General features: G+C 41.5%; 8 protein-coding genes across 11 annotated transcripts; 4 read left to right on the top strand and 4 right to left on the bottom strand.

The window, feature by feature from the left end:
- The first annotated feature begins 387 nt into the window (after positions 1-387).
- Bccof1 lies at positions 388-1,604 on the top strand. 2 transcript variants are annotated; one of them, XM_024694120.1, is made up of 7 exons: positions 388-528; positions 636-679; positions 742-752; positions 878-1,061; positions 1,112-1,185; positions 1,238-1,286; positions 1,335-1,604. In XM_024694120.1, exons 2-7 carry the CDS (start codon positions 677-679, stop codon positions 1,482-1,484), a joined length of 471 nt encoding a protein of 156 aa, XP_024549910.1. In that variant the 5' UTR covers positions 388-528; positions 636-676; the 3' UTR covers positions 1,485-1,604. The 2 variants fall into 2 exon arrangements, with proteins under 2 accessions (XP_024549910.1, XP_024549909.1); XM_024694121.1 differs by lacking the exon at positions 742-752 and having other exon boundaries at positions 758-1,061.
- A 72-nt stretch (positions 1,605-1,676) lies between these two features.
- BCIN_07g05120 (hypothetical protein) lies at positions 1,677-2,598 on the bottom strand. The gene is made up of 2 exons (XM_001552129.2): positions 2,381-2,598; positions 1,677-2,252 (listed from the first exon to the last, which is right to left on the bottom strand). The coding sequence occupies exons 1-2, from the start codon at positions 2,489-2,491 to the stop codon at positions 1,743-1,745; spliced, it is 621 nt and encodes a 206-aa protein (XP_001552179.1). The 5' UTR covers positions 2,492-2,598; the 3' UTR covers positions 1,677-1,742.
- A 130-nt stretch (positions 2,599-2,728) lies between these two features.
- On the top strand, positions 2,729-5,215 carry Bcnop2. The gene has a single exon (XM_001552130.2). It carries the CDS (start codon positions 2,817-2,819, stop codon positions 4,971-4,973), a length of 2,157 nt encoding a protein of 718 aa, XP_001552180.1. The 5' UTR covers positions 2,729-2,816; the 3' UTR covers positions 4,974-5,215.
- Positions 5,216-7,334: 2,119 nt separating this feature from the next.
- On the bottom strand, positions 7,335-11,925 carry BCIN_07g05100 (hypothetical protein). 2 transcript variants are annotated; one of them, XM_024694119.1, is made up of 4 exons: positions 11,636-11,925; positions 11,274-11,573; positions 10,876-11,208; positions 7,335-10,592 (listed from the first exon to the last, which is right to left on the bottom strand). In XM_024694119.1, the coding sequence occupies exons 2-4, from the start codon at positions 11,478-11,480 to the stop codon at positions 7,476-7,478; spliced, it is 3,657 nt and encodes a 1,218-aa protein (XP_024549908.1). In that variant the 5' UTR covers positions 11,481-11,573; positions 11,636-11,925; the 3' UTR covers positions 7,335-7,475. The 2 variants fall into 2 exon arrangements, with proteins under 2 accessions (XP_024549908.1, XP_024549907.1); XM_024694118.1 differs by having other exon boundaries at positions 11,274-11,925.
- Positions 11,926-12,143: 218 nt separating this feature from the next.
- On the top strand, positions 12,144-14,118 carry BCIN_07g05090 (hypothetical protein). Of its 2 annotated transcripts, none has more exons than XM_024694117.1 (6): positions 12,144-12,588; positions 12,705-12,994; positions 13,071-13,083; positions 13,183-13,572; positions 13,629-13,709; positions 13,771-14,118. In XM_024694117.1, the coding sequence occupies exons 2-6, from the start codon at positions 12,974-12,976 to the stop codon at positions 13,905-13,907; spliced, it is 642 nt and encodes a 213-aa protein (XP_024549906.1). In that variant the 5' UTR covers positions 12,144-12,588; positions 12,705-12,973; the 3' UTR covers positions 13,908-14,118. The 2 variants fall into 2 exon arrangements, with proteins under 2 accessions (XP_024549906.1, XP_024549905.1); XM_024694116.1 differs by having other exon boundaries at positions 12,666-12,994.
- A 27-nt stretch (positions 14,119-14,145) lies between these two features.
- BCIN_07g05080 (hypothetical protein) lies at positions 14,146-15,357 on the bottom strand. The gene has a single exon (XM_001552133.2). It carries the CDS (start codon positions 14,831-14,833, stop codon positions 14,198-14,200), a length of 636 nt encoding a protein of 211 aa, XP_001552183.2. The 5' UTR covers positions 14,834-15,357; the 3' UTR covers positions 14,146-14,197.
- A 97-nt stretch (positions 15,358-15,454) lies between these two features.
- Positions 15,455-16,859, top strand: Bcbrx1. The gene is made up of 3 exons (XM_001552134.2): positions 15,455-15,728; positions 15,789-16,006; positions 16,066-16,859. The coding sequence occupies exons 1-3, from the start codon at positions 15,607-15,609 to the stop codon at positions 16,656-16,658; spliced, it is 933 nt and encodes a 310-aa protein (XP_001552184.1). The 5' UTR covers positions 15,455-15,606; the 3' UTR covers positions 16,659-16,859.
- A 2,865-nt stretch (positions 16,860-19,724) lies between these two features.
- On the bottom strand, positions 19,725-23,850 carry BCIN_07g05060 (hypothetical protein). Its single transcript, XM_024694115.1, has 2 exons — positions 22,874-23,850; positions 19,725-22,582 (listed from the first exon to the last, which is right to left on the bottom strand). Exons 1-2 carry the CDS (start codon positions 23,196-23,198, stop codon positions 20,190-20,192), a joined length of 2,718 nt encoding a protein of 905 aa, XP_024549904.1. The 5' UTR covers positions 23,199-23,850; the 3' UTR covers positions 19,725-20,189.
- Between the last annotated feature and the right edge of the window lie 161 nt (positions 23,851-24,011).

Below are 24,011 nucleotides of genomic sequence, written 5' to 3'. Positions count from 1 at the left end.
TACATGTCTACTGAGCAGCCAACAAGAGCTTCATATATATATGCACATCTTCATTGCCCCAAAATCGCCGATAAAACGTCCAAAAAGTGTACAAGCACCTCTAGGGGGGAATTGCTCCAGCCACAGATATCTACCGCACCGTTGACATTTTATCATATCCATATCCATATCCATATCCAGAAACACACCATCCGTGTTTGTGACTCGACTTCTGTCTTCTTCGTTGTCCACCAAAGGCCGTTTGCATTTTGTGTGTCTTGAAAGGGGTAGAATCCTCTCCAAGTTGCCAGCTTTCACCCATCCAGATTGAGTGTGAAAGCACGACAAGGTATTCTTAGCGTCCCACTCAGGTGATCGCACACCGGCAAGTAACCCCACCAATTTCTTGACCTTCATCCCCGTTCGCAAAATCCAAAACTCTCCCAAAGATAAACATCTCCCAAGCTTTTCTTTCGCTCCTCCTACTACCTCGCAATTCCCACAACATACAGTGGACTTTGGAAAACAGGTCTCTGAACAATCTTTAACGTACGTTCTCAGTTCGAGAGCTTGATCTGGACTCAAAGTCATTCCACTTGTTTATCTGTCTAGTTGTTAAGTGTTAGGCATTTGCTGACTTTCTGTTGCTTTGACAGTTTCTACCAACACAAACCGTCGCATAGACTTTCTTGACATCATGGTATGTAGCTTCTATTGTACAAACCTTCACGCAACCGCTTGCTAATAATCTCGTTTTAAAAGTCTAACTCAGGGTCAGTTCACCCCACTACTCAACCCACTACCATCAGTGACTTGCGGTGACAACCGAGCTTGATGCGAATCTGTTCCTACCAATAATCCGAGCAGTGCCGCAGACCATTAGTTAACAAGTCTACAGTATCACCGTCGACGAAGAATGCATCGAGAAGTTCAACGAGATGAAGCTTCAAAAGAAGATCAAGTGGATTGTTTACAAGATCAACGATGAAGGCACAAAGGTCGTTGTCGACACTTCCAGCGAGTCGGCAGACTGGGAACCATTCCGTGAGGTCCTCGTAAACGCAAAGGCACTTAACAAGAACGTATGTTTGAAAGCTTCTTATTATGGGCCAAGCGCTGATAAGGATTATAGAAAACCCAGGGTAAAGGTCCCAGATATGCTGTCTATGACTTCAACTACGATTTGGCCAACGGAGAGGGACAAAGGTAATTTTACTACCATTTGTTTTTTATGGATTGTGGGCTAATTTGTTACTAGAACCAAGCTTACTTTCATTTCGTGGTCCCCTGATGATGCCAGTACCTTCGTAAGTCCCATCTTCTACTGTCGCCTTCTAGCACTAACAAATTTCTAGCCTAAAATGATGTACGCCTCCACCAAGGAATCTTTCAAGCGTGCTTTATCCGGACTTTCGGGCGATGAACTCCAAGCAAACGATGAAGCCGACCTCGAAGAGAATGAGATGTTGAAGACAGTCAGCAAGGGTACAGCCGCTCTCAAGTAGATACAAGCGTCATGGTTTTTGGAATGAACTTGACAGGAAGGAACAGTATTTCATTGGGTGCTTATTGCATGCGATGTTATGCATGGGTGTGAATTTATTCTTCTGAAGACGGATTGATCATTTCAGCGTGATGATATATGAAGACATTAAAAGCGACTTTTGCGGAAGTACTCCTTTCTGAATTGGCAAATTTGCCCGTGTCTTTCCAATTGTACATTGCCAAACTCCTCGCTATGTTTCCCCGTGAATATATGTACCTCATTCAGCGCTACTTTCCCAGGCTTTCTTGAATATTTGATGTAGTTTGTTTCCCTGCTCTTCGTCCCTCAATCGTTGCACCAAAAAGCCCTTCAAATCTCCCCAGAACTCTTCCCCAGCAAGAGTTTCGAGTCCACTGGGCCCTTGTGCAACTGGCGCTTCTACTTCCTTTCCGGGCGTTTCAACTTTTCTCACGGAAGCAGCCCCGCCCATTACCATAATACTAAATTCGATCTTGGTTTCCTCTTCGCCAATAACATCTTTCAAAACTTTCGCATCTCCGACCGGTTTCTTGTTGTAAAGTAACCTTAATTTGTCCACGGGGATCCCTTCTTTCTCAGACAAAGACTCTTTCAAATTAAGAATAGAAGTATTTGGCGACAGTGCGGAAAGTGTTACGTCGAGAGGTGGGTTTCGCGATGACTTCAAAGATACCGAGATGCTACGTTCCTGTCCCGGACTCAACTTTTGACGTTTCGCAGGAGGTTTTCTCATCTTTGGGAGAATCGCCTATCACGCTTGTTAGTATGGAAGCAACAACTCAAAGCGGAAGGGGAGAGAAGGGTAAGGAGACGCAAGTGACGCAAGTGACGCAAGTGACGCAAAACGAGGTATACAAGAGTGCCAGGGAGACATACTGCCCCTCTTGAGGGATAATTTCTTGGATCTTCAACATGATCGGCAGTGATTTTGGGAGACCGCGACTCGAGAGTCTGAATGAAGGACTTAGCAAATGTGAGTTCAGTCATTATGAATAATATTTGAAGAAGTTGGGTAGAGAGGTTTATAGTTCTTCGGAGTTCAACTGCGGGCAAAACAAGCTACAGACAATCAAATTCACAATCACCACTCCATCATGTGTGTTTGTGTGACCTGACCATAGCACCAGATAAAAAGTCTTGGCATCGGAATAACGGCGACCGAGATTGATAAGTTAAGTGCGCTAAACCTTATCTGCGAGAAAATTATATTCGTCTAGAAAAAAAGTTCCCTCAAGTCGCATTTGCTGCATTTGCGAATCTTTACATTCAACTTTTAACTTTTTAGTACGAACATCCAAAGAAATCATTCAAAATGGGTGTCGGAAGACGTATGAAGAAGCAGGGCATGCCCGAACCGCTCGATGAAGCACATTTCACCAATTTAAAAAGAAAAGCTGGAATGTCAGTAGCAGAATCGAGAGCAGAATCAATGCAATATGCTCCCGATCCTAATAAGAAACGTCGAACTTCGGAGAAAAAGTCCAATGGAGCTGCCAATGGCAAGAAGAACTCGGCGGCACAGAACGCAACAAAGGGAAAATTTACAAACTCGTTACCGGTTCAGAAACCTTCTGCGAAAAAGTCGAAAAAGGCTGCACCATTGCCCATGTCAGATGAGGAGATGGAAGATGTCGACTCCGATGCGGCGGATCTCATGAATGACGAGTTTGATGAATTGGACGTTTCAGATGATGATGGTCCTGGGCTTCCAGATGATTTCCTTGGCTCGGACAGTGGAAGTGATGTCTATGATTCGGATGATGATCACCCAAAAGCAATGTTCTCTGAGGATGAGGACGAGTCTGATGCCGAGGAAAAGCTCACTGCTGCCAATATTGCTGGACTGTCAAGGAAATTGGATGAGCAAAAAGCTGAGGAGGCCGCAGAGGCACAGGCTGAATTGGAGGAAGCTGCTATGCAAACAAACATTGCAGGAGATAGACCCCATATATTCGACAGCGACGACGAAGACGGAGAGGCGCCCAAGACTAATGCTTTATTGGCACCTGATCTACAGCTTCTACGATCTCGAATTAACGATACTATCCGAGTCTTGGATGACTTCTCGAATCTTTCCGAAGAGGGTAGATCCAGAGCCGAATACACAGCTCAGTTGATTAAAGACATTTGCGCATATTACGGTTACTCGGAGTTCTTAGCGGAGAAGCTCTTCAACTTGTTTCCACCCAAGGAGGCTTACGCATTTTTCGAGGCCAACGAAACCCCCAGACCTGTCGTCATCCGAACAAACACCTTGCGAACACATCGAAGAGACCTTGCACAGGCATTGATCAACCGTGGAGTAGTCTTAGAGCCAGTGGGAAAATGGTCCAAAGTTGGTCTGCAAATTTTCGAGAGTGCTGTACCCTTGGGTGCCACTCCAGAGTACCTTGCCGGACATTATATTCTACAAGCCGCTTCTTCTTTCCTTCCCGTGATGGCTCTCGCACCACAAGAAAATGAACGTGTTCTCGATATGGCCTCTGCTCCCGGTGGAAAAACAACACACATTGCCGCGTTGATGAAGAACACAGGTTGCATCTTCGCCAACGATAGCAACAAATCTCGTGCTAAAGGTTTGATCGGTAATATCCATCGTCTAGGAGCCAAGAATGTAATCGTGTGCAATTATGACGCGAGAGAATTCCCCAGAGTTATTGGAGGTTTCGATCGTGTCTTACTTGATGCACCATGTTCTGGTACGGGAGTCATCGCCAAGGATGCTAGTGTGAAGACAAACAAAACAGAACGAGATTTCCTCATGCTTCCTCATTTACAAAAACAGCTCCTTCTCTCAGCTATCGACTCAGTTGACCACGCAAGCAAGACCGGAGGTTATATCGTTTATTCGACATGTAGTGTCACCGTTGAGGAGAACGAGCAAGTCGTTCAATATGTGCTCAACAAGAGACCAAATGTTAAGCTCGTAGAGACTGGCCTAGCTTTTGGTAAGGAGGGCTTCACATCATACATGGGCAAAAGCTTTGACAAGAACATGAAGATGACAAGAAGATATTACCCCCATGCTTACAATGTTGATGGTTTCTTCGTTTCTAAATTCAAGAAGACAGGCCCATCTCCTAAGAGCAAGCCTGGCGAGAAGGACGCTGAAAAGGAGTTGGATGAGTTGGACATTGACAAGACACCTATTAGAGAAACTGAGGAAGAGGAAGCATTTGGAGGATGGGATGACGGTGAAGATGAAGAGTATATGGTGAAGGCGAGAAAGAACACCTTGAAACGAAAGGGTATTGATCCCAAAGCAGACAAGACAAAGGCAGATACCAAAGTAGAGGAGACCAAGGATGAAAAGTCGGCCAAGGCCGATAAGCCCAAGAAGGAAATTAAAGAGAAGGCCAAGAAGGAAGAGGCCAAGGAGGGAGAGGTCAAGAAAGATGAGACTTTGAAGACAGATACCACGAAGAAGGAAAGTAAGGAGAAGAAGAAGAAGGGAAGCAAATCCAAGTAGTGTAGTAATTTTAAAGGTTTCGTGACGAGTGTATGAGTTCTTTCTCGGAAATGATACTTGTTACATATACTGGCGTTTTGGGTTTGGAGGGAAAAGAATCAATAGCCTTCTTCTGTTGTCAGGCAAAATACAAAATTATTTAAGCGCACTCCATCTAAAGATACCTTCACTATATTTTACTCTTTTTTGGATGGGTGACTTCAGTGATGCGAGCAAATTCCCAATACTTCAACTATCTATCAACTATTGTGTGCTTAGAAAAGTCGACCGATGTACAGTGGTATACATGAGGATGGCTTGATAGACAAAGCAGCACAGGCGGTTGGAAATGAGAGAAACAGCCAGGTGTATCTCCTTGGGATGCCTTCATGCTATGTATTTGTTACAAGATGACTCTGTGAAGTTGACAAGTATGTAACACAGCATTAGAATAACATTGTGGTAGTAAATCCTCTAAATCCTTCGGCTAATTCACCTCCTACATAACCTATACAAAAAATCATGATAAAGAGGACTAGATCATTAATAAGTCTAGCAAATTACATTACTATACTTCATAGAGTTATATGAAATATCCATACACCACACTCTATACTTCTTAGCAAATGACCTCTTATAGATCAATTCCTTCAAATAAATTTAAATTTACATCGCCCTTTCATCTCCGAGCTGCACAGCCAGTGACTGCGAGCCTGTCACGAACCATTGATGTTTCTGGCCCCTTATTGTATTCGTGCTCGACCTCTTTCCTTATCCCATGCAATCCCATAATAAGATATCTCAATCTCATTGACTATGCTCTACGTTGCTTACCTCACTCACTACACAGATACGAAGGATTTACTTCATTCACACAATATTCCTCTTCCCTTTGTACAATAGCATCAGGCACTTCTCCGTCTTTTGCCACAACCACAGGCCCGCGATACCAAGATACATAATTTCTCTCCCTCATGAGTCTGACCCAATAACCTTGCAGCTATGTGAACAAGAAGGGAAAATTGCAATTCGCTTACGGCAGGCAGATCGTCGCCTGCGGACTTTAACCTGGAGGGCGTCAGCTACCTTTTACGAGCAGGTATTCATAACAGCCTCCGGTTTGAGTATCTCAGCAGGCAGGCTATCAGAAGCAAAAACAATTCATTACAGTTGGGAAGGGGTATGGGTACAATCATCAACATAATCAATCCAAATGCACTTCTACAAGCGAAAAGGGGCTTGAGAGTTGAATTGTTGTCATCGACAACTCGGCTAATATCCATGCAAGGTTTGGGGGGAACGCCGTGTTCAATGGAGATGCGAAAATGAGGGGCGAGGGCTGGTGCACTCCATGGTTCTTTGCTTCTCATCGTTGTTCTCTTTTACCCTAGCACTATCTATTTGATGTTATGAGCCATCACGTTCCTAGTGGGTTACTAGGAAAAAGTTAACATAGATATCTGCTCTTAACAGTCCAAATGACGCGTCAGTAGAGCGAATCGAAGAGGCTACACTTATCCATCCTCGTGATATTACAACCAAGCGACTGACTTAGACAAGTACCACCAGCTCAAAAAAAAAAAAAAAAAACTAAAAAAACTTAAAAAGACTCTAACCGCTTCCTTTCCTTCACCTCGCACAAGTCTCTCTTTATCTTATCAATCGTTTCGATTACTATATTCCCAAGGATATATAACTTATAGAATGCATGATCATATTTGTATTTGTATCTTCCTGAGAAGGGCCCAGCCCAGACCTCATTTCATGAATTCCGAGGGGACTATCTTTGAGAACTGCATACTTCTGAATGCAGTTAATGTGCTGCTCAAGTCTTTTATTATCATTCTATTGTTCAATTTACTCGAGGAGGCTCCAAAATATTCTAGAGCCTACCGATAAAATCATCGTACCAAAGTTTTAATGGAAATTTTGTGTGTGGCGTAGGGTCTCTTTATTAGGCTAATTGTATGATTATGTGGTAGGTAATTTATGAGAGGATGAGAGCCATTTTATGGTATAAATTGGGAAAACCATAGAGCCTTCAAAGGGAATTGGAGGGGGTTACAAAAAGCTTCGCCTTTGTGTCTGTACTCCCACTCCCAGGCACAAGGGCTCTGAAACAACGCGAGCTGGCCCGCAGTATCATTATAGCCTGGTATAGACTCGGGGGAATAGATCGCTCCTTCCTTTCTCCCGATTCCGCTTCTTCATTGGTAAAGCGCCTCAAAATTATTGCATACCACTAATACAATATCTAGGACTATATGTTGCTATATAATCCAATAATATGTACTATTACAGGAAACCCATGACACTTACAGCATCTATAAATGTTCAGCAAAAACTTTGGCACGATGATTATCTCACAGGCTCTAAATCGTCTGAACAGACAACGGCATTAAACTTGTTATTTTCTGTGTAGCTTCGTCATGCACGAAAGACAAAGCATATGGTATCATAATGGCAAGGGTGTACGAACGCTCATGTAAATCCACAAGTAACTTCAAAACTCCCTTTCATAAATCAATATTCAACTTTTCCCGCCTCGAAAGGAATTTTGAGCAACTCAAAGACACGATTCCATCGATACTCGATGATATGATTTGAACTTCGTCCTTCGCCTGGTTTTCCCCTCCATTCAGGATACCATTCATCCGTAAAATCATATTTGAATTCCTTCAACTTCACTTCCGCTTTTTCAACCCGAGGTTCATTTGTGCCCGATGGTGCTGTAGTACATCCAATTGAAACCGGATTTCTTCCTCGCCTGGCCCACGCTAACGCACCTCCTTCCTGGAAGGCCTTGGAATTTTGTGGGAAGCTTTCACACTCTGGAATCATTCTCACTGGAACCCCAGAGCTTCTGTTCGATTTTCCAGAACCAAAGACGTAGAACCGTCTATATTTATCGAGATTCGCATAAGCCCAACCTGCAAACCAAGCGACCAACTTTTTCTCGTCATTTTGATCGATGGATGGAGGCGCAAAGAGAAATGAACTCCGCGAATTCTCTTCGGATGGATCACGATCAAATGGAGATAGATTTGCAGGAAGGTCCTTACTGAGCATATCACAAAGAAGCCAATATAGGTCGAGTCTCGCTGTACACTGTTCGTGACTTAATCCCCTTTCGCTTAATTTTGAAAGCATCGACGGGTCGCCAGCAAGGCGCTTCATCAATTCTTGTTGTTCCTCGGCCTTCGAAATCGCAAGTTCTAAAAGAAAGCTCGGAATTTCGTGGCAGCACAATACTCTGATTGAGCCACTTATTGAGTTTTTGAGTTTCTTTTGGTACCATTGCAAAAAGCTGAGTGTCATGACTGGTTCTGCAACCAAGAAACTTGGTGTGAGGAGTATAGTATACCCTAAAGGTAAGAGACGTTTTATAAAAACTTGGCCCAGCTCAGATTGTTTTTGCATTTGGGAGAATGGCACTTTAGATGTACTATCTTGAATACACCAAAATGTATAGTTCATCCCGTCCAGCGTCATGCCATGTGTGAGATCTGTATCAGAGATAAGACTGAGCGCAGATGAGTGTATCAGCACAGCTCCAGCGTTGACATGCTTTTTGAAATGGTTCCAACATCCTGGCTTCTGATAGTTGTATACCTTGCCGTCGTCTTTTGAACAACTCTTGAGCCAGGATGCTATCAATCCCGCAAGAGGCTGTTTAGATACAGGAAATATTAAACAAAAGTTGAAGGTGATAGGTTTCTTGAGCTTCTGGTCCTTGAGTTTCAAGTCTATGGTCAATTTTTCGTAATCAAGATGATGGAAGCTTTTCATCATCATGTCACTGGAGGAGAGAGCCGTCATTGAAATTTTGTCAATTGTGGCAGATTCCATGGAACTTGGAATAGGGCTTTGAGAACCAAAAACTGAGTATTTCAGTGTAGCGCCAGTTGATAAATCAGGTGTTGCATCCAAATACTTCCATTCTTCAGCCACGGCTGGATAGAGTAAAATAATGTAATTGTCCGAGATGCACGCCAAACCAGACATCTGAAGACAGAGATGTTTAGCTATGTTTTTGACCGTATCACATACATCTTGGTCAGTAGGATCGGTGCTGATACTAGCTTGCCAATAAGTAGAGTGTTGAATATGGCTGTATCTCAATTTGAAGTCGTATATGGTACATATTTGGTTGAAATCCAAAATCTCTGCACTCACAAATGCTCTTGCCCAGTCTGAAGTATGTAGGGGAAGGCTTGTGAAGTCGAGCTTGATAGATTGCGTCTGTGGACCAAACTTGACTGTCTTAATTTTGGTACTGGTAATGTTTACTGTTTCGGTTACTAAATGATCATTCAAACATCTTTCAAGGCCTTCAATATTTGACTCAAGCGGGGAAAGGTCAGACAATGTGTCCATCTCAAAATCTATGGCATCGTCGTCACCGAATATCGGAATAACCTTTGACTGGTGTAGTGGAGGCTGTACACTTTTCTCCACTAGGGGTTCGGAATCAACGGCGTTAGAATAAGGTTGGCTCGTGTAGGATATCGAGCGACCGTTATGAGGAGATTCATGCGCAAAAAAACAGTCTATACCATTGCGACAGTGACCCTGAATCCAGTATCTACAAGTAACAGAACCAGGTTTTGCTGCTACTCGGAGGTCGTTATCGGCTGAGTGTGCCATTTTGCAGTCAACCCCTTTCGTGCAACTATTATCATGGTACCAGTAATAGCAGACCCACTGTGGACCATCGACACTGGCTGGGAGCCGTACTTTCGTTGGCATGATTTTAGTAGACGGATCTGGCGCTGCCCATCCGGGGGGCGGCTTCCTAACCGGAATATTGGGGTTTGATTCATGCAGAGAGCTACACATATCTCCATTTTTACAGTCTCCATTCAGGTTATAGAAGAAGCAGATTTTCTGCGACCCAAACCATCCATCTGGGGGTGGGGCAACGGGTAGGAGGGGATCGTTCTTGTGGAGATACTTACAGCTACTATCAAGGCACCCACTGGCTTGAGTAAAGAAGAAGCAAATTGTTCGTTTCTCGTACGGAATATGCTGTACCTCTTCCCATGCCATTTCAGATGGGTGCAGTGCAGGCAGTCGCTGGGAGATATTTTGCTTCTCAAGAGGTGATTCAACTAATTCCATTGGCTCTTCGGTCTGAGGAGCGGAAGAAGTTCTGTAAAGAGTTTCTGGTCGTTGTACGGACGAGGATGAACCCCTCGAAGGATTTATCAGGTGAAGAGCACTACGATCTAGTTGCTGGTCTGGTAAAGTTCTCGCAGCCAGTTCCGCTTTTCTGAGGATATGCCTGTTCTTGAAATGACGCTGGTCTTTTGACGGATCTGCCGCTGCTTCAATTAAACTCGCTTTTTGTTTTCTGGGCGCTTTTCCACTGAAAAAAACATTCTGTGACAGTGAAGAAGAGCCTCCCCTCGTGGCACCTCCCCCTCCTCGAATCTTTGGGTTGCCTCTAGATAATGAAGAGCTCTCGGCTGTTGCTTTCTGTCGGTCATCGCTGGCGGTCACATGAGAAACAACGTCGTTCTGTGACTCCTTCTGCGCTTGTGGATTGCTGGAAGATGAGACACTCAAGGTTGACTTTCGCTGCGAAGTTACGAATAGTGGTTCGTCAGACGATGAATCAGAGTCGATTTGTTGACGTTCCTGAATTTCAGATGAAGTTAGTCAAAGAGATCTAATATCTCGACCGAATTAGATAATCAATGTCCTGTTGTCTAAATATGGATCACAGGCTATCAGAAAACATGACAATGGAAACCATGCCCCTCGCCGCTCGATATACTATCTCTCCTAAAACACGGCGACTGTTTCTGCCAGCCAGCCATGAACGTGGAACACTACTGGAAGAGACTTGATATGTGAGGGTGGTGCCAATACCACACACTGTGCAGATAGGTCTTTGGTTCAAATAAATAACTGGGCTTACTTTAGATTTTCTGGTAGCTTGAACTTGCTGTTGTCTTTCGGAAATCCTTGCATCCCTGAGTGCAGCTGAGTTAACTAGCGGGCCAGGAACTGAAGTTTGCGACTCATCGACACTATCTGCATCAGATTCGTGAGGCGATACGACTATTCCCAGGCGCTTTCTCTTCTCACGACGCAAACGAACACGTTGTGCTTTTTCAGCACCAGCGATCTTCTTTAAAGATTCCAGTCTTCCGACATCATACGGTGCATCTAAGCCCTGAAGCTCACGAGTTCGTCGTGTTTTCCAAGCATCAAGAATGCTTTGACCTAATATATTCTTCCTGGGCTCCCACTACCAGAATGTAAGCACTAGGGTACTCCTTTGACTGGGGATTCATATTAAGAAAGGGTATTTACCGATGAATCTTCCTCTGGGAATCCCGACCATCTAATTAGAAACAGCCTTTGGCCGCCTTCTGTTTTTTGGGCCAAAATGCGTTCAACAATGAACTCGTGATCCGAACCATATTGCTCATCATCCGTTGTTTCTAATGAAATTTTGGAAAGCTCCTCTTCTTCAAGTGAGGAGAACCTCCCTTCTTTTGACGGTTGGTTGGAAGTCATTTGGCACCATGAATTTCAGATGCACGAAGGATGCCAAACTAAAGGTCGAATGACGGGGTCGAGAGAAGTAGAGGGAGGTAGAATGTATTCAATCTTGCCAACGTCAAACCAATTCACTTTGGGGGTGTCAAACGGAAGAAGAATATGAGAGGTACCTAGCCAGAAGGCAAAATGGTTTGTTGGGTTTTAGATAGCACAAAGTATTTTGATGTGTGATGAATTAAATTTTGTTGACGGAATAGAATGGGTTGCACCAGAGATTGAAGGATTGCATTGCAGGACATAAAGAGAGCGAAATTTTCCATTTACTTGATTCCTTTTGGGGGAAGCTATCTGCTTGGGGATAAGTTGAATTGACTGCAACAACTTGAAGTCGAGCGACCGCGACCGCAAACAAAGATTGAATGCGGTGTCACGTGACTGTGGTCAATCGCATGAGTTCACCTGGTGGTTGATGAATGAAAATTGATTAGTGGGCCTGGTATGTGTGTAGAGAAGCTCAAAAGGAAGTCGAGTGGAGTGAATAATGGTATCAATGGTATCAATGGCATTAAAGCGCCCTCAAAGAGCCCCTCTCCCTCTCCTCTGAGTATCTATATACCTGCTCATGATCGTGACACCTACGCTCCCCAACGTATCGTCTCACGTGCAGCCAACCGCTCTGACATGGAATTTCGAAACCACCTGTCTGCATTCTCAAACAATCCAATGGGGACGAGAACAAAGGAACCGAGAGCATCGCCTCTTGATTGCGTATTGAATCTGAGCAGCGGTGCATCTGTAGACTTGTATTGCATCGCTTTTATCCGAGAACTAACTACTCAGGAGTAACAGTAGCCAGATAGATGGTCAGTATAGACAGCGAGACAGCATTCTACTCCTTTCCAGCATCCGTCCAGTGCGCAGACGGAGACGTGCTTGGGTACCTGGTCAGTAATTATCCATCCGCAGCCAGACCCTCCAGCATCAGACAAATAAAAAGGAGAGATAAGACAAGACAAAACCAGCGTCACTCCAGCAAGGCGTCACCATCCAGCCAGGGGCCAGAGGGGTGAAGACTAGACATTCATCAAGTTAGACACGCACACGGTTGGCGGTCCTTATTGAGGCGAGTGAAGCTCTCCGAGTATTAATCATACTCATGATTCAATTGACTGCGCGAAGACTCACTGATCGATCCGTCAGTTAATTGAATTTTAACTTTCACTGTCTAATATCGTCCAGATAGAAGTTTCAGACGGGTGAAGCACAATCGAGATATAATCGAGATATAACAGAGATATAACAGCACCGCCCAACGTGCAAAATCGCCAAAGTTCAAACTTCCCCCCCTCCCAAGCCAAAAATTCCCAAATTCCCAAACAACCTTACAACCCCCCAACCCCGGTTTCTCGCATATCCACACCCATCATCCATCTATCCATCGCAACAACGAAATCCGTTACCCTCTCCCCCCCTTCAATAATAAATACTATTCTACTTCAACATCAACCATGGCGAATGACGAATACGACGTAAGTAGACAACCTCTCCATCAGATTCTATTCCTCTCACCCACGCACCAGAATATGCTAACGTCTCGTGTGATAGTTCCTGTTCAAGGGTAAATACCGCATCCCTCTCCTCTCCCCCTCAACCGTCTGCCTTGCCTGGTGATAATAATTCTTCCCGTGGTCGCTCCCTCTAATCTCTTCTCTCATAGTTGTCCTTATCGGAGACTCTGGCGTCGGTAAATCCAATCTTTTGAGTCGATTTACTCGAAATGAATTCAACCTAGACTCGAAATCAACCATCGGTGTAGAGTTCGCAACTCGATCAATTCAAGTGGATGCAAAGACAATCAAGGCGCAGATCTGGGATACCGCTGGCCAGGAAAGATATCGCGCCATCACATCCGCTTATTATAGAGGTGCCGTCGGTGCTCTTCTGGTTTACGACATTAGCAAACACCAAACCTACGAAAATGTTACAAGATGGTTAAAGGAGTTGAGGGATCATGCTGACTCCAACATTGTCATCATGCTGGTCGGAAACAAGAGCGATTTAAGGCATCTTAGAGCTGTGCCAACGGAGGAGGCCAAGCAGTTTGCCAGTAAGGAATTCCTCATATCTACGACAAAGATGTGATGCTGATCTTTGTTATTGCAGGCGAAAACAACCTATCTTTCATTGAGACCTCAGCTCTCGATGCTAGCAACGTCGAGCTTGCCTTCCAAAATATTCTAACTGGTATGACTCCTTTCAACTCATCTACGTATTCACAAATCCTAACAGTGTCTGCCTTCTCTAGAAATTTATCGAATTGTATCCCAGAAAGCCCTCGATAACGGTGATTCTGCACAGGCCACTATTGCAAGTGGTACAAATATTACACTTACGCCTCCTCCTTCGGACGAGGCAGCAAAGGGAGGCGGAAAATGTTGTTAAATAGTCAGGCGTTCTTACTTCGCGCAACTACACGGACATATTGGTTGATGGTTGATACAAAGGTGTGGCGTCTTTAAGTGTCATTGCGGGAGCATGGGGGGTTACGAAGTCAGGGCTAAGCAAAACGCTCAGCACTCGATGAGCGCGGGCTCAAGGATATCTTCCCTTTTTTTTTCCAATTATGTTGTCCGGTGGTTCTTCCTCTTTGGGATTTCACGTCTGCAACGATCGCTATGCTTGTCTAATGCAATGGTTTTTGTCTTAATATGTCTGTTCTAAAGACTCTCTCTTCAAAACTTTCTTTTTCCACTGTCTCCGCTGACTTGATCTTCACCCATTTTCTTGATCTCATCACTAGGTTTGACCCAAGCAGAACTAGCATCAATCATCCTGGATGTGCCGAACTTGTTCACACACCATTCAATAACACCATCAATCTCCTCCTTACTTTGTCTCTCGAGAGATGCCTTCTCCTTCTCGCTTCCCTTTCCATTCATCTCCTTGAATTTCTGGACAGCATCCAAAAACTTTTGACCATTATCTAATGACTCCCTGTTGCCGTCATTGCCATGCTCCTCCTTCCACGCTTTCCAAGTCTGACCACCCTGTCCCCAAAGGTTTGAATATATTTCTGACTCCTTGACATCGCTATACCATGCTCTTGAATTATCATAGTCACCCTCGATTCGATGCAGAATCCCATGCAGATACATGCCCTCGAAAGCTGGCGCCGACTGCATATGGCGAGCTAAGAAGTGTGCTGATGGTAAATCGAGATTTAAAAGGTGGAGAGCAGTCTCTAGAGTTGGATGAAGCTGAAGGGAGGCGATTTTCGAGGTAAGCGTTGGATCGTGAGGTGAGGCAGGTGGAAGTAGTGGGGCTGGAATCTTGAGAAGGCAATTGTGGATGGATTTGAAAGTTGCCATGATCGATGTTGTGGCAATGGATATGAGTATGCTGTGGTTGATTTGGATGAAGAACAGAAGATACTTGGTAAGTAGGTAGGTAGCATCGCATGGAGACTTGATTATTGCCTTGTACCATACAAGTCTGAAAATTGACAAGCTAGATTCATGATTTACCACTTGATAATTGAGATCGTAATGGAAGACGTCATTACGTGAGGAGAGGGGGTTTCAAAGGAGGCTTGAAAAACATAAATTGACTCCATCATGTATATCCATCCAGTTCACCATAGAGTACCGGTATCGAACATACATCGAGAATCATGAAATGGGTAGGCAGAATCCCAGTTGGGAGTTCTAGATCTGTGTTCTTAATAAAGACTCACATTGCATGCAGGAACATGATGCCATGGGGAAGATCTTCATCTATCCTACGCCCAGGGAACCAAATACTCCGATACGATACCAAGCAAAGTTCCTCGGTACCGGGTCTCCACGTCTCCATATGTCCCTCCATGTTATTACAACGAATACACCTGGCCACCAGACTGCGATTTGATCGATGTGACAGTTAATACCTGCTGGGTCGGCAGAACCAATGATCGATTAGATATCATCCGAATCACCGAAATGTGCTAGCAAGGATGTACACTGAGGATCGCGCTAAGATTAAAGGTCGCGCTTACGCTATCAAGAAATTCTTAAGAAAGTTTGGAGATTTCAAGAACTTTTTTGCGCCTGATAGCATTGAACATATATTTTTTTAATATACACAACACAATACACCATTTACAATGGCTTCTGTCTATAAGTCGTTATCAAAGACCACTGGTCATAAGGAAGATGGTCCTGCAAATGGGGTGAAGAAAAATAAGCAAAGAGTTTTGATCTTGTCTTCGAGAGGAATTACTTACAGGTAGATAAATTTGTGCCATTGCAGAGAATCTCAAGAAAAACGCTAACTCTGCACAATTAGACATCGACATCTGCTCAATGACCTTGCGTCCCTTCTTCCTCACGGTAAAAAAGATGCGAAACTCGATACCAAGTCGAAGCTTTATCAATTGAACGAATTGGCCGAACTATATAATTGCAATAATGTATTTTTCTTCGAGGCAAGAAAAGGAAAGGATCTTTACCTGTGGATGAGCAAGGCACCCAATGGACCTACCGTAAAGATGCATATGCAGAATTGTATGTTCATTTTATCATCCTCCTTCGATGCAAAAGTCTGTCTTTCTAACGCTTCTCAGTACATACCATGGAAGAACTCCATTTCACCGGAAACTGCCTCAAGGGCTCCCGACCCATCCTTTCTTTCGATGCCTCTTTTGATAAGGAACCTCATCTCCGCGTACTGAAAGAACTTTTCCTCCATATCTTCGGCGTACCAAAAGGTGCAAGAAAGTCGAAACCTTTTATTGACCATGTTATGGGATTTACTTTGGCAGATGGCAAAATCTGGATTCGAAACTATCAGATCAGCGAGACGGAACCATCGAAAGTGAAGGGCGCCGAAGAAGAAACTTCCACGAAATCCAAATCGAAAAGCTCGGGAGCCAGCGAGACGGAATGCAACTTGGTGGAGATCGGACCAAGATTTGTTTTGACACCCATTGTCATTCAAGAGGGAAGTTTTGGTGGACCAATCATCTACGAGAACAAGGAGTTTGTGTCGCCCAACCAAGTCAGAAGCGAGATCAGAAAGAAGAAGGCAGGAAGATATAATGCAAGAGCTGAACAGGGTATTGAGAGACTGGCAAAGAAGGGAGAATTGGGACTCAGAACGAGTGGGGGAAGACAGGCGCCAAAGGATGCCCTGGATAATGCCGAGTTGTTTGCTTAGACTGAGAAGATTCCCTAATGGCGTTTGGTGCATGGAAAATATGTATAGGGGAGAAATTAAAAGAAAAGTTTACTTCTTGCGAAACTTGGAACCGGCTAACTGCTCATTTGCGGTGTGTGTTAAGAACCAATACAAAATCTTCATAGTGTGACACAAACTACACACGCATGTACTAACCCTTCAAATCCTGTCAGGAAAACATTCTGCGAAATATTGATATCTATGTTTGCACCCTTGTGTCACCACCAATACTTATACCCAATCATTACATTCCATTCGCGCCATTAGTAGCTTCAGTCAATACGAACTCTGATAAGCCTTACCGTGTAACTATCAAATATATACCCTATCTATCAAAGCGGGGGCATCTTACACTGCCACTCAGTCACAGTTTCTCAACCAATGAAACTGCGTGTCTGTTTGATTAGTAATTAATTACTAATGCTCTCACTAAATGTAATAGAGAACTAAAAAGCTATTTAAAAATAGTTAATATAGTTTACTAGTATATAACTCATTTCAGTGTAACATGGTTTAACACCGAGTGCACCATATCACCGAATGCATCACTTTTACTTCAATTTATACTCTTCAACTTCAACACACAATTTATTGATTATTTATTATGCAATCAATAAGAAAAGAAGTTCAAATACTTTTAGCTATCAAAGTTATTCAAAAAAATAAAAAGCTTAGTATTTGTAAAGCTGTTAAGCTATATAATATAATATATACAATATTTCTTTGTAGAATGAAAGGCTTATTTTTTTGTATGGAAATTTGAGTGAATAGTTATAAGATTATAGAATTAAAAGAAAAAGTGATTATTCAATATATATTCGATATGGATTTAAAAGGATTTTTGTTTAAATTAAAGAATGTGGAAGATATAGTGAATGATATTCTCGAATCGAGGGATGCGAAATGTATTGGGAAGTTTTGAATATATCGATTCGTAAAACATCGAATCGAATTAAAAACGCATTTTAATTGTATTTATAATTTTCAAAAAGTTCTTTATAAGGATTTTAAGTTTTTTAAAGAGTGGTTTCGATTAGTTGCGAATATATAAGCGAAATATAGTATTTTGAATAGAGATTTCTACAATTTCGATAAAATAGACTTTATAATGGGAATTATATATATAATAATAATAGTAATTAATACTAAACGAAATAATAGAAGTAAGGTAGTATAACTAGACAATTGAGAATGAGTTATAGCAATAATATACGAAAATAGAGAGAATAAAACTATTCCTTTATTTCTAATAATTTAAAAACAAGTTTATCTTTTCAATTGATATATTGAAACAAATCTTTCTATAGAATAGATTATTAAATCTATATCTAATAGATAAACAAATAATAAAACAGATTTAAAATGATTGAAATACTTCAATAAATATATTAAGAATCGAAAAAAGAGTAAATATCGAATATTGATACTAAATAAACATGAAAGCCATAAATCAATAGCTTTTCAAATATACTATAAAAAAAATAATATTATATATTTACATTTACTACCACATTCAAATCATTTAACTCAACCACTTGATATTAACTGTTTTAGCAATTTGAAATATTTATATAATAATCAAATTGATAGATTTATCAAAATATATATCAATTATATTTCGAAGATTGAATTCTTTATAGTTTTTAAAGCTATATACAAGAAATCAATCACCTCTCAGAATATGAAATCAGAATTCCAAGGAACAGATTTAATCCCATTTAATCTTAAAATTATACTTTCGAAATTAAATATTCGAATTCACACACCTACCCCCCCCCTCTTTCGATTTAAATCAATAGATCTTTCAAACCCCTTGCAACCCAATAGAAACTCTTTCTCAATCAATATTAATTAAATCTTGAATAACTCATTATCAATCAAGCTCTTCTACATCTATATTCAAAACTATATTAGTTTTAATTAAAAATACAAAAAGATTAATTTATAAAAATACATTTTTAAATACAAAGAATTATACACTTCAAACAATAAATGAAATATTAAATAAATATCAATACACGAAAAAAACTCAATTATATCAAAAAGAAATACTTATTAAACAAAAAACTCTTGATATATTATTTCAGCAAAAAATTGATATTCAAATTTAATACAACAAACATCAAAAAAAAAGGAATTCTAATAGAAAAGCATTTTCTAATCGATATTATAATAAATACGGAAAAACAAGATATAATACAAGAACCTATCAAAATAATATAATAAATCTTAGATTATTAGATTTTTAATAGTTTTAATCAATTGATTCAATTGTTATTGAATAATATAAAATTGAAAGTGTAAATTGAAGTAAAAGTGGTGTATTCGGTGATATGGTGCACTCGGTGTTAAACCACGTTATAACTTTTCTTAGAATAATATATAAAATTCGTCTATATGTAATTATATACTTTCTTTATTTATTAATATAATTTAAGTTAATTAAAATAAAATATAATTATAATTATTTATATGTCAAGGTACGAGTAAAGACTTATATTGTATTATAAGGGTGAAAGAGCTATGAAAGAGTGAGGCCCTACTTATAGGAAGCAGGGCACGCTAGTAGTCCGTGCCTAAGGCACGAAGGCAACTATAGAACATGTAGTTGGCGCCGTGACATTATATAAATAATATAAATTTCTCATCTTTTATTAGAAGCTCAAATTATTCTAGTAATTATTATAGAAATATTTTTTCTATAACGAAAATTATAATAATTTTCACTTTATTTTTAATATAATCAAATTTCAATATAAAATTTTGTTTTTAGAATACTTAAATTCTCATTACTATTAAATCTTCTTTTATTTTTTAAAAAATATATAGATTAGTTATTAAAATACAAATGTTAAGAAAAGTCTAATTTTAATATATTTTGAAATACGTCACTCGGTAATATAAGTCACTCGGTGTTAAACTATATCACTTATAATAAAAACTTTATATTAATTTTATAAGTATTTTGACTTTTCTTTAGTATGAATCTAATTATCAATTTTTTCACTCTTTCTCTCGATAATTTCATAATTTTAATCTTAGATCTAAAGAAGCCCTTTTACATTTCATAGAGTATATTAATCAACGCACTTATGTTTCAAAGTAAAGCAGGTGAAAATTAAGGCTGTATTTAACAGGTAGCATACATATTCATCATGTAGTTAGCAAAGACCAGTTTCATGTATTCATGTGTATCCCTCAACCCAAATTCGCTTTTTTATGTACAAGGTCGTCATTTTGAGCCCTGAACAAAGTCCAGTATCAATTCCTAGCTTCGCTGCCAATTGCGTACACTGGTTATCCCGCGGTTGAAGGTTCCTGAAAACAGAAAAGCAAAATTAGACTTGGCTATAGGCTAGAATTTTCCATGGTCGTTTGTGCATGCGAGTAGCATAAAAAGCTAAAAGCTCTGGCTGGTACGCCGTCAAAAGCCTCATGGGCTTCATAAGATTTGTGTTATCTGCAAAGTTACAAAGGTGTATTTTATTTTGTATTGAGTCTCTGGTTCAATTACTCAAGATCTTCACCATCCTCGGCTCTCTTAGTTCTCTTTCTCAAAGGGCCTCGTTTGCGACCATTGTTCAAGCTCTCGGGTTTTGAGAGCTCTTCACTGGTCGGGTTTTTTCTTTTCTTGCCATTTGCCACCGCTTCCTGGGCCGAAGATTGATGGGCTCGGAGCAGAGTAGGCTGTGCAGGCGCAGGAGTATCACCTTCGAGCTCTGTGCCGATACTATTTTGAAGATATTCTAGGCCAGCTTGCAGATCTCCGACTGCTTCGATGAGATCCGCACTCATTTCGGTTAGACTCTTCTGCTGAGTCTCAATTTTTTCATTGACATTTTGAATCTTAAGATCCAGGGCTGTGTGGGACTGTTCGAGCGTATTTAACCTAGCTTGAGTGCTCGTAGTAGCTTCATCAAGCTTCTTAGCAGTTGATCCGAGCTTAATTTGACCTTTGGTCAACGAGTCTACTTCTTGGCGTAAAGATTCAGTAGCTCCATTGCCTGCATTTGCTGGGCTTTGCTTGCTAACAGGGTGGCTTTGGAGAGCCACTACTTGACTCTTCAACCTCTCCAATTGGGTGATATGGTTGGAATGTAGCTTCCTCAACTCTAAGAAAGTTCTTTCGGCATTTCCAACATCGGGATAAATAACTTCCAACTGACGTAGCATGTTCTTCGCTAGATCATCTGTTGATATATTGTTGAATCGGCTATGTAGGTGCCTTAATGCGATAGTATTGGCGTTTTGGTCGTTGGCCGTATCAGTGACTCGATGAGCAATGCGATTTAGATCCTCCACGAATACATCCATACGAATTTGAATCTGAACGATCTGTTCGTTGGTAGTGATATCATTGCGTTGCATTGATTTGACTTGATTATCATGCTCCTCGATGCGTCTAGACAAAATTTGGTCCATTTTTTCCCGCTGCTCTTTGTAAAACTCAAAGGCTTTCTTGACATCTGTCACATCCTGCCCTGCTGTGGAAAATGGCGACATTTTCGTGACTGGCTTATTCATGCTGACAGAATCCACTTTTTTGAGAGAGTCCTCTAACTCACTTAGCCTAGATTCGTAATTTTCCAGAGTGCTTTTCAATTTCTCATTAACTTTAGCATCTTCCTGGGGCGTAGCGCGGTTAGGAGATCCAAGAGAGCTCTCGATCTTGTCGATTCTTTCATCCAAAACCCTGATGTCTTCTTGAGCATTACGAATTCTAGTCTGCATCACCCCGATCATTGTTGCGCTTGATCCAGTTGTTATTTTAGAGGGGGGCTGAGATATAGCAATAGATGGAGCTTGAGGAATCTGCTCCAATCGACCAACCTTGTCCTTCAGGGAGTTTAATTCCTCTACACTAGTTCCAAGACTTTTAAGGATGGTCTTATGAGCGTCCTTCATGGCGTTTAGTTCCTGTTCGTAAGCTCCAAATTCTTCGGGGACGGCTCTTTGAGCAGTCTGGAGTTCAAAAAACTTTGTCGTCTCGTCCTTCAGTTGACTAATCTTTTCCAGACTTGACGACTTAAAATCATCCAGGGAAACCTTATGAGTTTTCGATGAATTTTCAAGGGAGGTGACTTTTCTTGTAAGGAGGTCAATATCATCACTTTTAGCTTTTAAGATAGTAGATTGTTTGCTAGCCTCCTGCTGAATTGTTGCTATCTCTTCTTCTGAGACGTTGATCGACGCGTCATGCTTCTTCAAAGAATTTTCATGTCTATCCAGGCGGGGACCTAGTGAAGAAACTTCGCTGCGGGTAGCTTGATGTCGCTGATCAAGATTTGTAAATTGGTCAGACAGATTCTGGTGTTCACGCTTTATCTTGGATTCGCTGGCTTCAATCTTCTCTGTAAAGCGTGCCTCACTTCTTTTGATCTCGGTAACAACTTTACGATGTTCGGCTTGACTTTCTTGAAAGCGGTCGTTGATATCTGAGAATTTATTTTTTTGATCCATGGCAGTCATTGTTTTCTCAAGGTCCTTCACTTTCTCTTCCAACTTCCGGCAACGTTCCTGAAGGTACTTCGAGTCATCTGCGATAGGAGGCGAGGCTTTGATAACCAGGCGAGAGGCAATGGTTTTAGCTGCCTCTTTCTGCAATCTCTTGGCCTTCTCAAGCTCTTCGTTAGTTTTCTTAAGAACCTCTTCTGCCTCAACTTTGCGCTTATTCTGTACATCCATGTGTGTAGGGAAGCTTTGCATTATGGGACCCATTTTCTGTATTTCCTCAACTTGCCGTTTCAGACTCTCTTCAGCCGAGTTTCGTACTTGATTTAGAAGACTCCTAGAATCCCCTTGGTCGGCAAATTGCATCAATGCGTCAATAAGAGATTCTAACTGATATGATTCTGTGACAGGAACTTGTTTAGAAAGGTTGATGAGAGGGTTGACAGATGTCTCTATAGCTTGTTAGCTTAGATTTCATAATTTAATTCTGTCGAACATAATAAAGACTCAAGTTCAAAAGTCAAAATATTTTAGTTGACTTACTCCCCCCCCCCTTCCCAAAATCGGACAGATTGTTGCCACTTTCTCAAAGACGAGTAAACAAGATTGTTCAAGAGGAAAGTAATGTCTTCCTCACAGAATCTTTCAATATTTGAGCTAGTGTGAAGAATGGAGCTTTCCGTAGCTTCTTATTCAATCAAACTTTAAACAACTTCGAAAAGATAATAATGAATTGGACTTGCCTTTCGATACTGATTCAATGTCAGTCGTTACTGTTGCTTGTCCTGTTGTCGTTGGAGAGGATCTATCAGACTTAGAAAGTTGAATATTTGTCGAGCTGGTCTCCTCAGAAGAGCGGCTCCCTCGATCTGCCCTTTCCACATTTCTCCTGGTGCCGCTGTCTTTTTTTTCGTGATCTCCATCCGATCTACGCTTCTCATGTCCATCTTCACTAACTTGCCTGTCTCTGGTGCCATAAATTTTATCCGGCCTATGCATATCACCACGATGAGAACTTGCTGGTCCTCGTAGAGGAGGTCTATCCTCTGAGTTTTTGCGGCTAGACATAGTTGGCAAAGACAGAAAAGTACTTCTTCTCCTTGCTCGCCACGGATCGAATTTAGAAACCCCAATATCAATGTTCAATTGAATATGTTGAAAAGCGAGACTGGCTTTCCGCACAACGGACTGAAAGAACAAGAAAGCGATTTCTCCAAGCAGAATGCCAGCATTGATAAATCCTCGGAGATGACTTGTTAGCAAAGTTTTCTCCGTAGAGTTGAAAGACTTGTAAGGGGTAGTTGAAAATGGCCCTCGTCGGCGTGAAGTTTGAGAGGATGGTGAAAAACTGAGAGGTTGTAGGTTGTGAAGTGTAGGGGAGAAAAGTGTGGGCTGTGGTTATAAATCACTTTTAGTTTGGGTGAGGTTGAAAGGGCTTGTTTGATATTGGTATTGTAAAAAAACCGCTCCTTATTTCAGACCTTTGTGAAAAAAGCTGTGGGCAATATGCATGTATGTATGAATGGATGGATGGATGGATGGATGGATGGATGGATGGATGGATGGATGAGCAGACAACGCAGGCGACTTGAATTAAGAGGTGTACGGCAGGGAAAGGTAAGGAATCTGTAAGGAACGTATGAGGAAAGAAAGGTTGAGTTGATGGAGGCGACCAGATAAATATCGATCGAATATAATCTGAGCCAAGTAAATCCAACGCGTTTTTAGATAATTACATGGTAAAATGGTAATAATAAGTCCATCTTCCGCTAGCAGGGATACTGTATGCTGGACGATGGAGCTAAGAGCCAAAGGGCTTAGCAGGACCTGCTTAGTGCCACGACTTAGGTAAGGTGGGCTGTCAGCGATCACTCTTTGCTA

Source organism: Botrytis cinerea, chromosome 7 (assembly GCF_000143535.2).
Source record: "Botrytis cinerea B05.10 chromosome 7, complete sequence".
In the NCBI taxonomy this organism is placed as follows: Eukaryota; Fungi; Ascomycota; class Leotiomycetes; order Helotiales; family Sclerotiniaceae; genus Botrytis; species Botrytis cinerea.
The sequence above is the reverse complement of the archived record's forward strand: the minus strand, read 5'-3'. Positions and strand labels throughout refer to the sequence as shown.